At 36.6% G+C, this 22530-nt stretch overlaps 1 protein-coding gene across 3 annotated transcripts in view; it reads right to left on the reverse strand.

Annotated features, from left to right (window-relative positions):
* The window catches only part of plcl2 (phospholipase C like 2), a 50155-nt gene extending 30790 nt beyond the window's left edge, over positions 1-19365 (reverse strand). Inside the window, exons 1-3 of one of the 3 annotated variants that reach the window (XM_028012602.1) lie at positions 19166-19365; positions 19027-19093; positions 18320-18772 (exon numbers count right to left, since the gene is read on the reverse strand). In XM_028012602.1, coding sequence (XP_027868403.1) covers positions 18320-18571 — 252 coding nt within the window. In that variant the 5' untranslated portion in view covers positions 18572-18772; positions 19027-19093; positions 19166-19365. Of the gene's footprint in view, positions 1-18319; positions 18773-19026 lie in introns of all 3 variants that reach the window. The other 2 variants (XM_028012603.1, XM_028012601.1) reach the window with 2 other exon arrangements.
* Between the last annotated feature and the right edge of the window lie 3165 nt (positions 19366-22530).

Here is a 22530-nt window from a genome sequence, read left to right on the forward strand (position 1 = left end):
TGGGCAAAAATACATAAGCTCATCCATCATTTCTTTAATAGAAGAGCACCTTATTCTCTGATGATGACATAGTGATGATAAATGCTCTATGATTGAGATTTTGCTTGTCAAATTTTTACAGTCTTTCTGCTGTTTCACAACAACACACATAAATTCTGACTGAACAAATTATCTTGTTTTTTTGCAGCCAAGCCAAATGTCCTAACATTTGGTCCTAATAAAGATCCCAACCATATCTGATTAAAAACTTGTCAATACCAACTCAAAATCAATGCAAAAAGACACTGTAATGAAAAAGTGAGTAATCTCAGTCAATATCAGTATCACTATCCATTCTTCCAGTCAACCTCAAATGTTTTTCCCCCCCAACTTAAATTCTTACAGACGTTTTAAATGGTAAAATATGCTCTGATGCTCACTAAATCAGTTAAAAAACTTATTGTAGTTAAAGAGCAAATCTGATGAAATAGTGCTTATTCTAAAATGTAAATAGTTTTGTGTGTTTTTAATGACAACTCATTCAAAATGTGTAAATTCACATTTTGCACCAGCAAGTACAAGGGTAACGTTAGCATGTTACTCTCTTTTGATACGATTCAAAAATAAAACGTTGCAGTAAAGTTTCACTGCAACCAAAAATTATGCAAAATAACAAAAACAACATAGAATTATAGTTTTTACAATCTTACTACGGGCAAAATGTTCATACCCAAATATAATGTTGACATTTTTAGTATATTTAAAACCATCAGTAGAATAAAAATAGATATTTGAGCAACAATATTTTTTTCATAACAAACATCACACAATCAGTCTACCCAGGTTCTTTTTTTAGTATAATTCTTCACCGTATGTTTGCTGGCTGACGGCATATATGTACAGGGAGAGAGGAAGGGTGATAATGAGTATACAGGATGAAGGAAATAAAAAAGTCGAAGTATGTCCAACTGCTGACAGATCCCAAAAGGGACTCTGAATCCCCTAATGGAGTGAAAATCACATTATTCTGGCTCAATGAGCAGTTATGAACAGATCACATGGGACCCATTACTCTTTGCTCTACTGTTCCAACTACACCATCATCAACTGTAATGACCTGAATCACGCTACACCATACATTAGCTTTTAAGTTCCGCTTTGACTGCTGATGGTAACGTAAATCAAAAGAAGCGATGTTACTAGAAATATGTAGTGCACAATAAATAAGAGTGAAGTGCATGTACTACTGTCTGAATCATCTTCTAAAGCTGCTGTAGATGACGAAGGTAGCAATACATTTTCCTCTAGTAGAAGTTGAAAAACAGGCCAAGGATATGAATAGGCTCACACGTCTCCCAAGTTAACATTCAAATTCCACGTCTGCAGGTTTGGATATTCATGTCTTAGGATAAAGGGTTGCTGCGCATTTCTCATGTCAAAATCTTTGTCTTTTCCAGACTCAAATCACAGAGCTCTAAATTCTAGCATAGAAGCAACAAACACAGGGAGGAAGGAAGGTTGGAAGAACAAACCAAAAGTCATGAAGTGAGAAAGCTAGGAAGGGAGAAGCAAAGGAAAGACAAAAGAAAGGAAGCTGCAAAGAAAAGATGAAAGGTCTGGTGCACAAATGGATGGATAAACAGACAGACTGACAGATTTCTGAGCACAGCTTTTAGACCATCAGATATCAAATGCAGTCTGGAAATAAAGTGATTGTATTCTTCCATACCTGTAAAAATGTAAATCAAATGCAATGGCAAAAGAACTGTTAAAAGCTAGATAATCGAAACTTAAGGAAATTCTAAATAGCTTTAGAGTCTGAACAGTTTTATCTTGGGGAATATGACTGCAACTCAAATGGCTTCTAATGTGAACCAAGGTTAAAACCCAAGGTGTGGCTTCACACGAGGTTACACACAGGTTGCAAAAAAGCCACTTCTGTCCACCAAAAAGACAGGAACCCAATGACATCCTGCAGGATGTCCAAAGATGGTAAACAAAAGACTGGTGTGAAAGTTATTTTCCCAGATGAATCTTTGTGAATTTGCTGCATCCAGATATACTGCATATAAGATTTCTTCAAATCCAAGGGAGTGTGTTTCCTTTACATAAAACACTGCTGTGGACAAAGATTTGGATCAATATTTTGGTGGGCTGGGTTTTCCAACATGGTAGAGAGCTATGTCACATTGCACAAAAGATAAAAAACACTGAAATTAACCTTTAGTAGGTTTAGTAGGGAAGCTTCACAGATCTTAAACCTAAAGGGAGTCTGTGACCAGTTGTCAAAAAAGATGAAATAAACTGCCACAGCTAGTAACACAAGAACTGGTCACAATTAATCAAAATCTGGGTCAGTAATATCACTGGAACAATCGAAGCAGTCCTTTTACATATGATTGATAAAAACATATGAAACTTCTGATTGCATTTTTTTTATTCATTATACCATAGAAAAATTATGTATAAATGCTGACTCCATAAAAGTCTGTCCCAGTGAATGTCTGACCCAGATTTGAAGAAAAGTCCCTAAAATTCATGAGTTTAAAACAGATTTTCTGCCTTCATCACGTCTCGAGTTACAATGTTGGAGGCAGAGGAGCGCAGTGAGTCATTTAGAAACCAACTTATGAAACCAAAGACGAATAAACGCACCAAAAAACGGTTGTGGTCAAACTGATGATGAGTGTGATGTCACTAACTTACATTGTTGTTACAGAATAACAAAATGCTACCAGGCTGTCAATGCCAAAATGGTTCACTCCAACAAGAACCACAAGATTTAAATGATTGGTGATGCAATGTTCAATGCATAGAAAGTAAATATGCTACGATCCTGTTCACACACAGTAATTAATAGCTTCTCTAAATGTTTCACTCCAACATTTAGAGAATGATGACTAAATCAGACTAAATCAGTCTGGGTTCAGCATGTGAACTGATGACAATCTGAAAATGAATGACTGAACTGTTGACCTGGTGACTGGTAGTCAATTTGTTTGATTTTTCTTTTTAAAGCTCCATGAATTTATTTCCCCTTTAACATCTTTTGAACTACTTGTAGCTACTGAGAGACATTTAATTTCTGTACTTCCAAAAAACCTCTGGAATCTCTTTGCTATGACTTCAGCAATATGCAGTACTCTGGCTTTCCTGTTTTTGGTTTTATCAGCATTATCTAAAATGTTTGATTTTGATACAGTATTAATTGTATGCATATAAAATTCAATAACCCCCCCTGGGAAGTTTTCTGTCTGGCTGAAATGAATGTTTTGGGGCGTTCTGGTTCCCCAGGTGAGGAGTCGGATCCCAGAGGAGTTTACACCTGGTACAAACCCAGCTGCTTCTCTGTGCCATTTCATAAAGATCAGCTTATGTGAAAATATCATAAACTTCAGAAACCTTCAAATTGAAAAAAATAAACAAATAAAAAACACGAGCTAATTTTACCAATTTTTAAAACAAGAGATTTTAAAAGCCTTTAAGCCGATGCAGTTTGACCAACATCCACTGAGAAGCGCAGTATTATGCTATTTTTTATATTGTGTTATAATGTTCTCCCCTGTGTGGTCATGCAATGTGCTGCTGATTTACCCAGGCTCTGCCTTGGGGCTTCAGTCCACACCCGAGGACCTGCCCACAGAGCACCCCTCCTTCATTAAGCTCCTTCAGACTAGCAGCAGCAATTAGCAAACACCTGGTGAAACTATGTCTGATGAGGTCATCATACAAACTTCAACACTCCTAAGAAGTGTTGTAAATGGGATCAAAAGTTGGCATGGAGAAGCACTGTTGTGATGCTGTCCTGAAGGGGAAGTGTCAGGATGGGTAGGAGGTTCTTAAAGAGACAGGGGCCAATTTAAAGTATGGGAAGTTAAGTTTAGGTTTTAGTTTATATATATGCAGTATTTACATAACAGCTGGAGTTACTTAATTACTTAACTGTGCTCCAAAATTTTACCATTTGCCTGGAAAATACATAACTTCAACTTTAACTACCCAGCAAAAACATAGTACTCTACTGTCACTCTACTGACTATTACAAGCTCAGCTACTGCTTACCTTTTGTTTCTCCATATTTTCCCAATTTCAAGCTTTTAAATGTTCAAATACCCACAATGTTTTTGTAACTGCTTCCAGGGAATAATTAAGAAAACTCAACTGTGTTATAAAGTTATTTAAAATTCAATATTCATGGCCTTTAAGCACAGTATCTACAAAGTACAGGCCGATGCATGGGAACAAAATGTCATTTACTGTTTCTTTAATGTCTCCTGAGTTCACTGCAGTGTGAGCAGAGTTTAAACAACAGATCTCATTGAACAGCACCAGCAGGCTGTTAAGCTATAAATACATCTTCTACTGGTTTGGCGCAACTTTAGCTGGTGTCGAGGCAAGGATGTACATGTGGATGCAAGCAAGAAACTGAAACACAGAAAGTTCAATCACTATCTATGTGTGATTTCTGCAGAAATAAGCTGCAAGCAAGAAACTCAATGATTACTCAAATAATACTTCTCGCTTACAGCACTGACCAACCAATACCAAGTTAGTGGGTGTTGCAACAATGATCCCAAACTTTGTGTCAAAATTGGGCTTGGATTAGGGCTTACATAAAAAATGCTGGACTATGTTTAAAAGGCAAATAAAACCAATTAGTTCAAATGAATCAATTATACCAACAAGAACAGTTGAAGTCACAGAGCCAATGCCAGAAGCTTGTTTGCTTGCTTAAAAAAAGCCTAAATTGTAAACTTGTGTACTAAATTCTTGTTTTTCAAAGTTATTGCCACTGGACATTGCACAATAATTTCACTGTGGAAAAATATTGTTCAACTAAATCTTTGAAAAAATGACTTATACATTCTAATGTTAAGTGGACATAAACTGTACAAGAGTAAAATGTTCAATGTCACTACGGCCATAGATGCTCCTTTTGATTATTTTTATTACATGAAGTATCAGAGAGGGATCATTTGTGGATATACTGCAAGTATATATTGACTTACTCATCAGCGTAAAACTACTTCTCTAACACAGGGACAAGTATCACTTCAGCCAGGAGTAAAATCTATACAAAATTGAATATTTTTTTAGAGGTTGAAAGATGGTTTACAGCAGATGTGTATTTCTCAGTGTGCTCTGTAATAAACGCTTTTAGATTTTTCTGCTGCTCAAATGTTAACAAAGAGAGCGGAAAGAATGGTCAGACCAGTGACTGGAATTGGTGCAGCTAAATATGTTAAGACATCCATGACAAGGACAAGCTGAACATCGAGTGAGTCAGAAAACTCACACTTCATTACCTGCCAGATACATGCAGTTTCTTTGTCAACACTGAGTCAATGTTGTAACAACTTGACTGATTCGTGCGCTGAGCCAGGTAGTTAGTCGGGTGCAGGGCTATCAGCCAGAAATACTGAACCGAGACAAGAGAAAATTACCTGATCAATATAATTACAATCATTGAATGCTTCCTTTACGATTAGTAGACTGTTTATTGGAGGTATTGCCAGTCTAGCCCAGTTGTTAACATCAAAATATGAATCTTCTAAAATGATGCTTGGCAACATCTCTAGTGTGTTTTTAATATAGAAAAAAAAGTAGTTGAACAGCGACTGTGTACTTGCTGTAAAATTTAAAATAACCAGAGGGTATACTTGATGATGGACTTAACTTTGTTTCCCAGTGTTATTTGCCAAATTATTCGACATTAAGCCTATTTGCCAATAAGTTATTGGGCTAATTCTAGTTTAGATGAACATATAAACACTCAACTCACCACATTCTTGTTAACGGTAAGACTGTCAGAACTTTTGAAACAGAAATCTTACTAAACCATCATTACTTGTGTGGTCGTATGTAGCGTTTGAGCTTTCACTCTGTTAATATTAGACTTTGAGTTAAGTAATTGTTGAGATCCAAGCAGATAAAATGAGCGAAATCTCCATGTCATTGTATAAAACATTCATACCATGAACCAAACATTTTTTTATATTTCATCCCAGATCATCTTCAAAAGAAACGCATTATAACCGTCTGGGAGCTAAAAATGAATCTTTACTTAAGAACACATCCAACATGTGTACAAATACTGCTGCTACACGCTGTCCAATCTGCTATCCAAAAAAGTTGCATAAAAGTTCAGGCTGTGATCCGTGCATGGGTAGGATCTTGTATTGATTATCCTTTTAAAAATATCCCATAGCAATTCTAGACCACGTAACAAAGGGGAATCATTTTCAGATGCAGTTCATACACCGTCAGACTAAAATGTAGCTAAAAATACATTTTGCATGCATGAGACAAGCAAGACGGACATTATGACAACAGCCTTGACCTGACAACATAATTTGATACATTATGATTAAGCCTGTGTAGTACTTGTTTGGACTCTCGGCACTGCTGGCCCACCATAATTAGCACATCATTTTCTCTTTTTAACAGGGTGATTCCACAGTTTTTATCTTCTGGCAGAACTGTGAAAAGACGAGAAAAAATGCAGACAAAGGATCCGAGACATTCTATTTATTTGACAGGATGTTAAGTGAGACACAAAGTGGGAAGCAAACTGTAACCATTGGGTCATTATTGCTTCTGCCACCGGCCACCCACTTACAGGATGGTTACAATTCACCAATGACTGTACTGTTATGTGGAAAATAAACGTAGCCCACAGGAGCCTCAGAATATGAAGCCGTTATGTAAAAACATGGTGATCTACTTTTAACAGTGTAGCTGAATAATCCACAAGAAGATTTTTAATTAAATCTGTGGAGACTAACAAAAAATATAATTAATTATTTAAGTCAGCAAGACACTAATCCCATTTACAAGTAATTAAGTTTATATTCTATTAAAATATACATTAAAAGTAAAAGAGCTAAAAATATTAAAAACTGTTTGTGAAGCAGTAGAGTGACCGTCAGATTATTAGTCCTCGACGCAGCAGTCGAGGGTTTGGCCCCTAACATCTTTACCGTTGCTGCATATTTACCCATTTTTCTTTTTGCTTGTTTCCTGTCTGAAAATTGTGAATGAAAGCCATTAGTGCTGCCATTAGTGTCCAACGCAATGGTCAAAATCTGTTCATGTCAATTAAAATAGGTTTCAAAGAAAAAGGCAAACGTTTGGACATTTAAGCTAAATTTTAAACGGATAAAGTTACCTTATGTGGTCTGGGAGTTTTACTGTTACCTATTCAGAATCTTTAGTTACCTTTTTTAAAACCTCTCACTCATCCCCAGCAGGAAATTCACTTGTAGTGTTAGCATATAGCCTTAGCACAGCTAGCATATGGCATCCTTTAGCATTTTGTTGTTTTTCAGTCCATCTGCCTCATATGGAAAATAAGTCTGATTTATGCACTTTTGGTTACTTTGTTGACTAAAGAGTCGCACACTTTTTCTTCTCTGGACATTTTCACCATGTTGGCCGAGTTTAAAACTTCCAGCAGGAGCTCAGCTTGAGCTGCTGTAAGAAGAGGATTTTGAGGCAAATATTGTATTTTGATTATTTTGATAACCTTAGGCAGAAGACACTAAAATGCGGCTGCACAATATCAAACATTGTTGAATACTGTGATGATAATCCGCTGGGATTTTTAATATATCGTCTTTGCAAAGTATTTTCATCTACCCTGTCTGCATGTGGACAGAAAGTGCAAATGCAGCAGAAAAGGACATTACTTTATACGACAAAACACAGGTACGGAACAATCAGTTCTTCCTAGCAGTGCTCTCTGCTCATCATCGATGTCTGAGTCAGACCTTCATGTTGACTTGTACTCTCCAGCCTCCTCAGTTTCTCTCCATTCTGTTTCAAGATAAGCAACTGTAGGCCATTTAATCTGGGGAACTAAGTGGCAGATAAATGGATTGCTGTGCACATTGCAGTGGAAGCAGACTGCAATGTGCACAGCAATCCATGCCGAGAAGGCATGGTTAAAGACTAAAGGGAAGAAATGGTACAACATGACTATCAACTCAGAAGGGAAACCAACAAAAACCATTATTTATGTACATAAAAATGAGCCCTAGTCAACATGGTTTGATTAAGATTTATTGGACACAAAGTCATGTATTCTGCATGTCTATAAAGTAGATTATTATTAATATAAAATGATATGCAATGGTTACTTTCTAGGTGGAAAACACTATTCTGAAAGGAAATCAAAACCCAAGCATCTTTTTAAAATCCTCAAAATCTGCCCTGAGGTAGTTCCTCTTCAGAATAGGCATGTGCACACCCATAACAACGTTGTACAGCTACCAGATAACTGCAAACTACTACAGCCGAAATACTACGTGAGTGTCGTTGGTACTGTCCCAACCACATCCTCCCATCACTTCAGAGAAATAGTTTAACAAGAACTCGATGCTCTGATGGTGAGAACAACAGTGCTTTGTTACACTGGTACCTAAGCTGTATAACCACCACCTCGCTGCCATTTAAACACTCGTAGCTGGTAGGAAAGAAAACACAACCTGCTCTACATGCAGATGAAGGCATGATGAGCAGCAGCTTTTATTTACTGCAAATTGGTTAAATCTGTTTCCCACAAGTGGAAAAAAAAATAAATTACCAAACAAACTGCTGCATCTTTAAAGAAGAATGTGTTTTGTGTTTTTTGCTTGATGACAAAATAAACTCTGCTTTGGGCTCGGTTTTTGGAAGATCATTCATATTTGCTATGGATGACATGATTTGGTCCGTTTCCAATGATGATTAAGAGCTGTGACTCACAGACCTTGGTAGCACAACAAGTTCTCTTTATGCTTAAACAGATATTCGTTTTAGCTTGAAGTGATCTGTGTCCTGACTCTAACTCAGTGAACATTTAACCCATCTGTGTGCTGCATTACTAATCAAATGCCATAACTGTCGCATTTAAATGATTTGACCAAGTTTCACTTCTTTCTTGCGCCTCATCAGTATGCTAAACTGAACAAAGGATATTAGAGCCTAAAGCCACTGAAAAAAACAAGTTTAAAATTTAAGAAGCCTTTTTCTCCCCTTTGACTTTATCAAAACGCCAACTGTCTTCAATAGGAAGAAGAAAAAGACATTTATCGTAATTAAATGAACCTGTGCATCCCGACGGCAGAGATCAGCAAAGTTCTTAATTAAAAAGTGAATATTTTCTTGAAATAAGTCTTTTAACTTGTTTGGAGACACAGATGGCGATCTTATAAGGAAAGAATTACCTTGACAGAAATGTCGATACTCCCCATCAATACACAGACAGAGGCTGGGTTAATGTCCAACACCAACACTGCCAAGAATGCTAGTTTACAGAAAAGACAGATTGTCTGTTGTAAGCAGAAACACACTCCTAATTTAACCACTCGCATATCTGCTAATATTACTAGACAATAACGTTCCTAAATGAACTTAAAACCCTGGAAGACATTTGTTTACAATATATATTATGATAAATTACAGGCAATAGAGCCGTTACTATTTAAATCTTTGACACCAAACAGTAATTTTGGACTTTAAAAATGGCCAAATAAAGTCTCTCATGCAAAAGTCAATCAAAAAGGAGTGAAATTTTGGTTTGGTCGTGTTCACAGGCAATAGGTGTAGAGTAAAAGAAAAATTCATATCCATAAAGTGAAAACAAACTAAGAAAGAAAGATTGTTTGCTGAAATGGTTTGACCGATGAGTAGCAGTTCAAAGGATGAACTTTTTTTCTCTAAATAAAAAAACAAAAGTGAAAGGTCAGCTTTCTACAGAAGTATTGCAAACCCTGAGATTTCATGCACATTTTCATACTCTGACCAAGATGTGTGCAGAAATCCCTCACCATGCTTTAATCCATGTAAAATAATTGTTTGTTCAATAGACAGCAGGCTTGAAATTGTCAAAACATGCAATGTTTATGATCAGATGCATGCATTTCAAAGAATACTCTTCAATCAGTTATCTCATTGTACCAGCTTAGAGCTCACCAAGTTATGAAACTGCATCTCTGAAAATGTTGAATAGACAACAGTGAAACACACAGAACCAGCATCAAAGAAGAAGCCCAATCACCATCAAAGCAAATCAACTTGATTAAAATCCCAAAGATAGGTGGCCAAGAGTTAAAGAAACACAAAGAAGAAACTTAATTTGGGTCAGAGAAAGGAAACATCTGACCAATAAGTAAGAACTCTTGTCCAGTTCTTTGATTTCACCAATTATGGTTCTTAACTTAGTAAATCGTTTCTTTTTCCTTTTCATTCCCCTTAATTAAATCAGGTATTTAGAATTCCGAAACATGAGTGAAAGCTACGTTTGAGTTTCGGAACTAGAGGGAAAAAAAACATAAATCAAACCTTAAATCGGAGAATAAAACCCTGAATGTTCATTCTCAGTTCCCATTGGAATTACCCTTTAAAGGAGTGGCATTATGTTTTAGGCACACACGTTTTATAGCACAATCCATTGGTATAGAAAATTAGTTAAAAAAAACCCAACAAAACTAAAAGTGGCTCCCTGTGTTTATTCTTTCACAATTGATGCTGAAGTAAAACCTTTGAATGAGACAATCTGCACTAAAAATATAGTGTAAACACACTGATAATAACCGAGGGCTCCAATAAAGATCAACAACAAAATACTAAATCCAGGTCCAGATTACCATCGGCTTAAAAAAAGCAAACTTTTTTTTGATTTATATTGAGTGTGCATGAGTGGAGCAAAGCTCAGACTTGAAGAGGGAAGATAGTGTAGCACATGAAATCAATTAAGATCCAGTAAACTCCTTCAGTCCTACTCTGATCAATTTAAACTTTTTATCTGCTAAATATTAGTTTCTGTACACAGAGGCAGAAAAATAATCTCTCTGACTGAAGCTACTTTTACAGAAAGCAGTATATTTACACCTTTATGCTAAAATGTTTTCTGATAACTTAACCTAGGATGAAGTACAATCTGCCCTTTCACTTTGAAGACTGTCCTGCTGTACAACATATAGTGATGTGTTTAACCAGGTGTCCTTTCCAAAGAGAAACATAAACTGCTAGAATTTATATCTTCTAAATATCCATAAGTATTACCAACATAACTTTTTAGCACATGTCCAAAACCAGCTTCAGTTTGAAGACTCTGAGATAATTATGGAGCAACATGGAAGTGGATTATATGAACTCCTGTCGTCAAATCATCCACACATACTGTTGCACAAGTCATAATATTTAACATGAATACTACATTTATATTGATAAAGCAAGTAACATCATACTTGATAGAAGTTGCTGCTATTGTGTTCTGTCTTTGTTGTCCTTTCTCATAGATAGTACTCCTGGTTACATGCTGCTGTGTTTTTCTCACTTGTCCTATTGACATCCAGCTGATCATGGCACATGGCCGCTTTTGAACTTGGCTCTGGTTCTTAAGGAAGTTTATTTTTGGCAAAGTATTTGTTTTGTTTTTCTCTACACGGTCACCGAATGCTTACTTAGAAAGGAAGTTGCATTGAATTAGAAATTAAATGCCATAAACTGCTTTGCTTTGATAGATACCTTTGTTACTGGTCTTGTATGGGTTTCTGAAAATGGCAAACTGTTTTGTAAATATATAAAACTTATTGCATGTGATTACACATGTTTATTAAAAGGACTGTATTGAAATGAATCTGCTTAGTCTGCTGCATAACAGACTTATTCTGCAGAGATGAGACTACTTTTCACTGTGAACTGGTGCTTTATGAAGTAAATTGGTCCATCCAAAGTCCAAGTTGCTCCCAGTAATCACTCAGGAAGCGTCACTAAAAGAGTTCAGAAAAGTTCTTTAAATTAAGAGAACCATTACCTCTTCTACATACATTTTTTCTCCACTGCACTCCATTCTTCATTCTTCTCACTGACAGCTACAGCAGCATTTACGGGATGTACATAAAAAAATCTGCTGTCTGTAGCAACACCAACATCTCAAAGGCTTTCAACATACTGTCAACTAATGCAATGCAAGGAAGTGTCAACATCTGCTTAAGCAATATTTCACATGTAATAAAAGAAACAGAACAAAGTTTGGACTAAAACATAAAACTGCTAGATAATTGAATTGTGATGTCCTAATATATAGATATTTCCCATAAATTACATGTCTGTATGCTCGACAGCAGAGTCACGTCTTGGTGAGAGGTTTTCTGAGGTCAAGTTTTTGTTTTCTTCCCCAGCAGTAACAGGCAGTCAGTCTGCAACACTGAATCATAAACGAGAGCAAGTCAAAATTAATAACTTTTTATGTAGCCATGCATACTAACTTAATTAAACTATTTAATAAAAATGTCCAAATGTAATTGGACACACAGTTGTGTCCAAACTTTTGGTCTGTACTGTATGTGTGTGTCTGCATGCGTGTGTGTAGAACAAGATTTAAATGCAAGAAAATGACTGAGAAAAGTATTTTAAAAAATATTTTTTTTTAATTACGGTATCTTATTTTTTTGGCATTTAGCAAATGATTTAATCTCAGACTGTAAGAAAATAAACATTATGTGTTGTTTTGCCAGAACTTCTTCAATGGGTTGGCAATGAATCCATAAATGTTTGTAATGTTTGCTTTTGTTTTAATTTTTTTAATTTGTTTTTCAAAAATAAACGTAAACCAAAACCTGAAATTCCTGTAAACATCGTGGCACATTAATTATTCATCTAATGATTTTTTTTTTTTAAACGTACAACCTCAGCTTGCAATATATTAACATGGTATTTGAAATTCTTTTAATTTTTTGCAAAAAGCTTAAAATAATAAAAAATTTACACTACTGGCTGCAGTCTCTTCTGCATTTTGTAAAAAATGCTTAAATTATGTTGTTACCACATAATGCTAGACAGGCCACATGTGTTTTCTATCTTGTTGACTTCCAAGACCTACCTTAATCATTTTTATGTTCATTCTGTGATTCTCAATAAAATTTTGTAATTGATTCAATACCCAGCACTGTCTGACCATAGCCCAACTTGTTAAATACTCCAGTTTAGCTTTGCATATACAAATAGTCTCGCATACACAATATCATCTTGTTTTAGAAGTCTGGATATGATCTTATCCCTTTGTTTTGAGAAGCCTGAGTGTCTCCTCTGAAGTAATTTGATAGAAACCAGGATGCTGTGGCATGTAAACAGAGCACCCGCAGCTCCAAACAGTCTCCATTGGGTAAAAAAAACCACAGTCTGAGAAGATATCAAAGAAGTTATTGGAGAAGATTGAGAATATCATTAAAATCCTGGATATTTAAATAAATTAGTAACAAGGCTTGTCACTTTTAATGTGAACACCAAAATCCTGAGAAGGACTGACTCTATAGTAAAACTCTCTTACAGAGAATTGAGCAGAACTCTTAGTTTATTTTATCTTATGTGAATATTTTGGCAATAATAGTCAAGAGATTTGCCAAATTAATTAAGAAAACAGATGATATCACTTCCATCAGGGCAGAAGTGTAGTAAATACATACAAAAATGTTTTTCTTTGAAGGATCTAAGACTGTATGTACAATCTGGGATGTAATCTTCCAGTGCAGTAGAGGGCAGCACTGGGAATGTCTAGCATTCAATTAAAGTTAAACTTAACTAAAATACAACAATAAACAGACTTGAAATACATTTCGAGTGTTTTGTATCAAACTAGTCTAAAAATGGCAACATTGTGTTATTGAATACTGCTGAGACGAACTGACAATGTCTGTGTCTATAAATTTAACATTGTTTGTGTGGCAAGAAAGCATAACCCACTGCTAATTCTTCTTCTGCTGCAATTAATGACCTGTGGCTATAATATTTTCTCAACAGGAAGACATTCTGTTTAGGGAGTGGGGAAGCATAGTATGTAAATTTCTTGCACTTGCTACAAATACATAACTACATTCTGAAAATAAGTTGCCTTTTACTTAAAAGTGTACTTAATGACAGAATACAGGCCATATAGATCAAAACATCCTGTTTAGCTTTTCAACTTTATTCAACAGTGGAGCCACAATTAAAGACTAATCTGAAAAAGCAAGAAGTGCAAAGTAGAAACCAAAACAACTTCAAAATCAGCTGGAGATATAAAAAAAGCAAAAAGAAAAAAGAAAAAAAAAGCAAAACTGAATATGTACTACAGAAACCCTGACACATGCACGTTTAAATGCAGGTTTAAAAATGGTCTTTACCTGAAACACTTACAGCCTGCTGCATCTCCTGCTCAGACCTTATGTGACAAATGTGACATTATTGTCACATAAACTCATAAGTGAGTTAACGTTTTTATTTTTGTCACTATACTGTGAGGTTATGAACTTTTATTGAGTCCTTATCTATTTACTCACTGCTTAGATCAATGTTCCATGATGCAACTTCAGTGAAATTGATGTGCGTTACATCATTAATCAAATAAAGTAAATCAATGAGAAAATCTTGACATGCCCTAAATTACATAAAGTACTTTATCATCTCACTTATCTAAGCAGACTATACTATTACTACCCCTGAATTTTCTCAAGGAAGTTTTAACAGTATCAAGAAATGATACAGGCCAATCTTTGTTTAACCTCTTAACAAACCTGAAACTTGCATTGGAAATATCAGATATTATGACCGTGGTCATGTCGTTGCGTTGTTAAGACAAACTTTCCGCTTAAGGCTGTGTGTGCATGCATGTGAAAAAGGGGCTTTTTAAACATTTTTCCACTTAATTGTTGGAAAAATACACCATAGCATAAAGAGAAGAAGAGACACTTGTTCTCTTTCAGCTTTGAAATGAAACTTTTGAAAATTAGCTCTGTATAGTAGAAGTTGGGTCTATTTTTTCTCAGTCTGCAATACATGCTCTTCTACACTTTTATTAGAAAGTTCTATACTCTAGAATGATTGGACTTGTCTAATAGGATGTGGCAGACTTTCTAAACCATTGTTTATTTTGTTTGTAAGACTTTATAAAAATGGCTATTTTAGTACCTTATTTGCTTAAAACCAACACTGATTTTTGAATCACTTTTAGTTCTTTTAGTAAAATACCAAATCATGATTGGTAAAATGTTAAAATTCAAGAGTTGATTTGGTAAGTTACACATTCACGTAATAATAGAAATTGAAAATAAAGAATTAGATTTTAATACTTTTAAAACTGGAAGACGGAAGAAAAGTCTGGAAAAATAATTCATATCCATTTTTTTTTTATTTCCATTCTTATCCAAACTTTACTGGGAAGTAAAGTTCCCAGTAAGGTTTACTTCTGGGAAGTAAACGTACAATTACTAGCTATCTTACCTAGCTAGTAATAGCTAGGTCCGATATTAATAAATGTCCCACATAGCCTCATCTAATTTTCTTTAAAACTCAAAAACAAGATTTCTTAACAATTTATTTGAAGAGGTGTGCATAAGACTGACATGACAGTCATAAACATGAAGGAGTCTTCATGAATATTTCTGATGTCATAAAATGTCCTTCAATAAATAATTACACTTTTAATGCAAAGTTGACACTTTCAATGGACTTTGAATGTAACTTTGCACTGTCATTTACCTAATGAATGTGGCTGTTCTTATTTTTTTTGCCAGTTTGTTGATTCTTGCATTGTGTGTGAATTGTGAAAGTTATTTTTTGTTTTTCAAGCGGGCGCTGTACCGGTCCATCGTGGTGAAGAGAGAGCTGAGCCAAAAAGCGAAGCTCTCGATTTACCGGTCGATCTACGTTCCCACCCTCATCTATGGTCATGAGCTTTGGGTCATGACCGAAAGAACGAGATCGCGGATACAAGCGGCCGAAATGGGTTTTCTCCGTAGGGTGGCTGGGCTCTCCCTTAGAGATAGGGTGAGAAGCTCAGTCATCCGGGAGGGACTCAGAGTAGAGCCGCTGCTCCTTCACATCGAGAGGAGCCAGTTGAGGTGGCTTGGGCATCTGGTCAGGATGCCTCCTGGACGCCTCCCTGGTGAGGTGTTCCGGGCACGTCCCACCGGGAGGAGGCCCCGGGGAAGACCCAGGACACGCTGGAGGGACTATGTCTCTCGGCTGGCCTGGGAACGCCTCGGGATTCCCCCGGAGGAGCTGGAAGAAGTGGCTGGGGAGAGGGAAGTCTGGGCCTCCCTTCTGAAGCTGCTACCCCCGCGACCCGACCTCGGATAAGCGGAAGAAGATGGATGGATGGATGGATGGATGGATGGATGGATGGATGGATTTTTTGTTTTTGGGCATGTGCACCGACTGATGGCACCCTTTGAATTTCGTTGTCCTTGTGACAATGACAATAAAGATTTATCTTATCTTATCTTATCTTAAAGTTTCATGCCATGTTAATTATTACCACTGTAACCATCTTCTACACATCTACTAAATGTTGTATTTTATTAGTGCTTAATGGATTGTTCTGCTATTCTGCTCATCATACAGTAACACTTTTCAACAAAATTACTTTAGCTGGGCTAAGTTAGGGTAACTCTTGAGTAACTCTTAAGAGTGATGAGTGGCCCTCATGCATCATGATTGTTTTGGGTTTTTCACAACCAGACGTATTTCCAAACAGCAGAATTTATCAGACTCCTCCTGGTTTGTTGCTTTTTGCTCTGTATCATATCCCTTTATCAAGTCATTCTACTATCCCTTACTTCCCTTACAGTTTATATTGGTTACAGGTTTGTGACAACCTCTCAAATTTAAGAGCATAATATTGGTGGGATGACTTTAACTCCCATTCTGTCAGTACTTTGTAGTTGGTAGTGAGGAATAAAGACCAAATCCTGATCAAGCAACGGAAAAGATTAATCTATAAAGGACTTTATATATCTCGGCAAAACTGATTCTTATGTACATAAAATGAGATTGATGACGCACAAGTTTTGTCCAGTAAGAAGTTGAAGATTAAAAGTTAACAATTATGACATTACCCAGTGAAAATGCTTCCCTCTGAAACCACACTCCAAACTGTGACATGTTATATCTGTAAATCATGTTGAAACTCTCATCACTTGTATAATCTTTTAAAAGACGGTTTAACTTCACAAATTTTAACCTGGACCATTCTAAAAGATCAGTCTGATAGACTGACTCCTTTTACCTGTGTGGACCACTTTGTAAAACTGAACTGAAAAAAGTTGCAGACAGTAGAAATTTAAATTGACAAATTATTCAATTGATTCATCCTTTCATAAAATAGCTGGACTGTTTTGTTCAGCCTCTTCTGTGACTGGTCCTCCTGTCGTAGCTCGTATTTAATCTCTTTTTAGCATGAGCATTCATATATAAAGTTGGTAATTCTGGACTGACTTAAATTGATAATCACCTTCTTGTTACTACTTGATATTGAAGATTACACTTGAGCTCAGCAGGATCCCTTTAAGAACACATAACTAGGTTTAACTGGATTACAGTGGACGAGGGGGGATTTGTGGTGGTTGGGAACATCTATCGCCTGCTAATAGCTGAAATCCACCAATAACTGAGACCCCCTCTAAAAACACTAGTTCTACCTGCCTAATTTACTGGTTCAAACACCAAATATATCTTAATATGCATTAATACACACAGTGAAAACCATCTTAACACCACTATAGAAGCTACCAGCTACCTTATTTCCACCATTCGGGGTTCAGCCAACTAGTCAGTGGCAAGGAAACGAATGGTACATCAGGGTGTGCTGCTTTGGAAATGCCAGCCAATAGTTTGTCATGTAGCATTACACCTAGTTATCTAAGGTTCCCACATTGCTTTTTCTTTCAAATACTGTCACCGTTCTAGAATAATGGACTGTCATTTTTACCAAAGATATTTTTAGACCTAAATCATCTTTTTTTTAATAAAAAAAACAAGTGGTGATTTTTTTTTTTTTCAAAAATAATTTTTAGCAGAAAATGACTTAGGCCATTGTTTTGGGAAGTTAACAATATCTTAGATATGCTAATAAATGAACCACAATAAGTCAGGTCAGACCTAAGATTAAACCAGCAATTGGCATTGGCTCGGAAAAGCCTGAACAGTGCATCTCCACGTCTAAGCAAGGAGTTGAAATCTTTGATGTCCGACATCAAAGATTGTCTGTATCTCCATCATTAGGGTCAAGAGTTTTGATTTTTTCCTCCTTCAGTGCTCTCACACATCTGTACTTTTTTAGGTTTCTACATAAATACAAAGACTACTCTAGTTTCAATGGAAATTGTAGAGTCCTATAATTTCCATCAGTTGTTTGACCTCATACACATAACGGTGAAGAACATTAATTGAGATTATTTTCACACGTAACACAGGGTGTGTTTCTGATGACCTAATTACTGATGTGTGGTTAAGGAAACATCTTGTACACCACATGCACAGGAAGGTTGTAACTTCAGCACCAGAATGCAACGCAGACGGCCCCAACTTCAAAGATTACCTTAATAATGCTGCTCCGGCGAGGTATGTCAGATTTGGCATCCGGCCCCACGGAGGTGTTGGCGGCTTCTACTCCGGTTTGGCTGCCAGGTGTGAGCGGGGAGCCTGGGCACATCATATTCTCCGAAATCCCACAGTCTCCATTCAGAACCGACACTTCGCAATGCGTCTTCCCCGCAGCCTCGTCGCTGGGCACGGCGGTGTGCCCGAAATGAGCTGGAGGGAGCCTTCCGTCCTCCTCTAACTCCGCCATAGGCACTTCGATCTCACACTCTCACAGCACTCAAAAACAAAGGTTTCGGCTTCACTCTGATATCCCTCCCAGTCTTTTATTGTTATTACTACTGTTATTGTAATTATTGCCTCGGTGTAACATGTGCCGTCTCATTTCTCGGTGCTCATATCCGCCAGGTTCCTACGGAATGAGAGGCTTCCTCCGCGCACTGAGCTCCGTCTGTGAATTACAGATAGGATTTATGTTGACAGCATAAGGAGAGACCAGAGAAGAAAGCACATTTTGTTAGCGCTGAAAGCGGATGTTCTCAACATACAGCATGCACCAGTCATTTTTCATGTGAACGAGGGGGGCTTATGCATGATAATGCCGTTCACACCTATTTATTTAAATAAAAGAGCCTTTCTGCAGATAAAATAACATCCTCACAGAACTCATAATTAGCTAGAAATGTCCCCGGGTCCGCGTCTTACCTTTAGAGGTGCTCGGTCTCTCCATGGTCACAGCCCGTGTTTCAGCTGAAGTTGTTGCTCCAGCAGCCTAAGGAGCAGACTGCCGTTTGTTTTCTGTCAGCTCAGCTAGTTAGCAGGCTAACAAAGCTCGCTCACTCACTCGCTAGCTCAGGGAAGTTAGTTTGCCTGAAGTCCAACCGGCAGTCTATTGGTTGACGAACCAAATAATACAAACCTGTCTCCGTCGGCGACTTACTGTGGTCAGCACCGGTTCGGCTCAGTTTTAAAAGAGATAAAGAGCGCCGTTAAATCTGTAAATCGTCAGTCACTGAATGAGTCGTTTCCAGGGAACAAAGTTGTGTATGTCTCGTGAACGCGCACGAGTTTTGTTGTCACTCTACTGAATTATCCTGAACACCTGCACATTTTTCTGGGACTTCCAGAACAAACACACGTCAGTACATTAGAATATCATAGAAAAGGTATGTCTTTAATTCAACGTAAAAAGTGAAACTCGGGGATTTATTGCAGGCGGGGTGAGTTGAACCAGATTTTGAACAAACAACCTTTTCCCTTATGAAGTGTCACCTTCGTTTGTCTATGCATTTGCAAGAATAAACAGCATACCAATGCCCCACCATCAGGGAGGAGGGAGTTTTGGAGTATGAGCACATCAAACTTGAAACAAAAGCAAAAGTTGTGAAGATTGTGATAATCTTGTACCAAAAGGGGCTGAAAGGTCACTCAGAGAGGAAGAATCCGTTACCTCAAAAACAATAATAATAAAAAAGAGCCAGATTGATGTTTTTCCAAATACCATTACACAGAGAGCCTTTAATTACAGGTGACAAATAAAGTGTTTCACCATAACGACCAATGTTATACTGGTCATTATGGTCTTATGAAAAAGAATGAAACATTGAGAAATGGACAAAATAGTTATTGTAAGAGCTGTGCCAAGTCATGCAACTTAAAACGTGATTCCACCTGATATTAAGAACATTTGTGTATATTTCTGAATATGAAAAACTTTCATCACTGCTTAGAAATTATAAATATTATAATACTCTTAGCTGACTTAAATCAGGAAAAGGTTTTGCTTCATTTAATGGCAGATAATGAAAAAAAGTTTGGGGTTTTTTAGTGTTGCGAAATATCCGACATCAGTTATATTCTATACCTGTATTTTTCATTGATTATTACTGCTTAATAATGAGAATTGCATTTAATTTGGAATCGAAAGTTACCCTCCTGTCAATAGACATCTTTTGAGCCACTAACTAACCTTGATCTTAATTTATCCTAGCAAAAATATTTTGAAAGTTTTACCTTTTAGCCCATCTGTTTCAACCAAATTCATGTAAAGGTGTTGAAAGTCAGGTTAGTATGATTAAACTCAACTGCATTTATACAATAGTGGATCTTATTCTCCAACTTTCGCTTTTCAAACGAAGCGTTATGCTGCTTGCCATTTAAAAAACAAACAAACAAACATCTACTCATTGAAACATTTGGTTTTGTGATATTTTACATGTCAGTTAATTGCTTATGGCTTGCATAACCAAAACTATTACCATTTGAAATCCCTTTGTGTAAAATGAATCTGAATAATATGATTTTTACATTTTAAATTGAAGCAGGCTACTGAAATAAACATTGTTAAACAGTGGAGAAAAATAACTACTTGCCAATATTTTATGCTTCTCCGCTTCAAAGAATGCAGAGGTCTGTAATTTCCATCACAGGTACAATTAAACTTTGACAGAAACTGAAAACATAAATCCAGAAAAATCACATTGTATGATGTTTTTTTTTAATAATTAATTTGCATTTTATTGCACGAAATAAGTATTTGATAAAATACAAAACATAGGGCTTAATATGTGGTACAGAATCTTTCGTTTTCTATTGTAGAGGTCAGACGTCTGCAGCAGCTCTTGCCCAGGTTTACTCATTCCGCAGCAGGAATTTTGGCCCACTCCTCCATACAGATCTCCAGATCTCTCAGGTTTTTGGGCAACACAGAGCTTCAGCTTCCTCCAGAATATTTTCTATTTGGTTCTTATTCCAAGACCTTGAATGGTTCACACTGAGCCAAAAATTGGTTGCCATGTTTGTGCGTTTCGGTTTATTGTCATGCTGGATATCCTAGCCATGACTCATCAGTTGTTGCCCAAAAACTTTTAATACATGGCCCCACTCATCCTCTCCTCAATGTGATGTGTTTGTCAAGTCATTTCCCAAATAATTGTCAAAAGTAGGTGGCTGTTTACCAAGCTTGCCTATTATTCTGCAGCCTAACTTCTTGGTGTTTCTCAGCCCATCGGTATCACTCAAATTCTCTCTCATGGTGTCGATGTTGGAGACTGATTGATGCTAGCCAGGTGTCTTATTATAAAACAAGTACAGTTAATACAGTAATGGAGCCAAGGACAGGAGGCGTTCTTAAAGACAGTTAATCTTGCAGTTTTGCAGAATTCGTGCATTTTGGAAGGAGATCAAATACAATTTTCATGCAATAAAATTAAAATGCATAAACTCTTGAAAAGTTTCCTTCTTCTAAGAAACATTTATCCAAAGTCTGAACATCTTGTTTCTGAAATGTACATTGCTTTATTTAGAAAGAAAACTAAATCTGTTATTACTTCCTATTTCAAAGTGAGACTGTGAAACATATTCAAATGTTGACGGTTTTACTGAAAGCTATATGTGATGAATTCTAATGAAGTCATTTCAAAGGCTTTGGTCACAAATGACAGTTGTTTATCTGTCACATCGTGTGCTTTGGTGATCTTCCTCTTTGTGTAGGCAGTAAATACAGAAAAAAAAATGTGCTAATCTCAGAAGTGAAGTAATTACTTTAACTGTCTCTTTTGCTGTTGTGTCAAGTTTCCTTTGCAAAATAAGAACACACCCTTAGCAAAAGGAAATTGAGAGTAATAGTGATAGCTGGCTCAACTGAACGGTAGTTCATGTAAAAAAGTAAATGTGACCCACATTTAGGATACTGTATTCTATAAAACGCAGTGTGTGAGTAAAAAGGCCTAAACGTATTTGATACGTGTTACTCATAGTTCAGACGGAAGCAGATATGCATGCTGTTGGGGAAATCAATGAAGGAAATGAGTTGTAGAACAGAGCCACCTGCTGGTCAATATGGATACTGTTCAAGATGATGAGGATTTTTTATGATTATAGTTAATCGGGGGTATAGTTTCTAAATAATGATTCATATTGAAGATTTCCTTCTTTCTGTGCAGTCTCTTTATAACATGTCATTAGCCTCTTTTTACTCTGAACATTTCTAGTTGTCTATGGTCATAACAGAAAATCACTTTATTGTTGTTAAAGCAGAAATATTTCCGCTTTATTACCAATAACAGCACAGAGGATTTACTAAAGCACGATGCCACCAACAACTGCACTTATCAGCACTGCTGCTATTATTACTTTTAGCATTTCAGAGTTTTTGGTAGCATACAGAGCAGCAGGAGTTCAAAGTGAGGTCCATGGGTTCAGTTTTTG

Source organism: Xiphophorus couchianus, chromosome 3 (genome assembly GCF_001444195.1).
Source record: "Xiphophorus couchianus chromosome 3, X_couchianus-1.0, whole genome shotgun sequence".
Classification (NCBI taxonomy): Eukaryota; Metazoa; Chordata; class Actinopteri; order Cyprinodontiformes; family Poeciliidae; genus Xiphophorus; species Xiphophorus couchianus.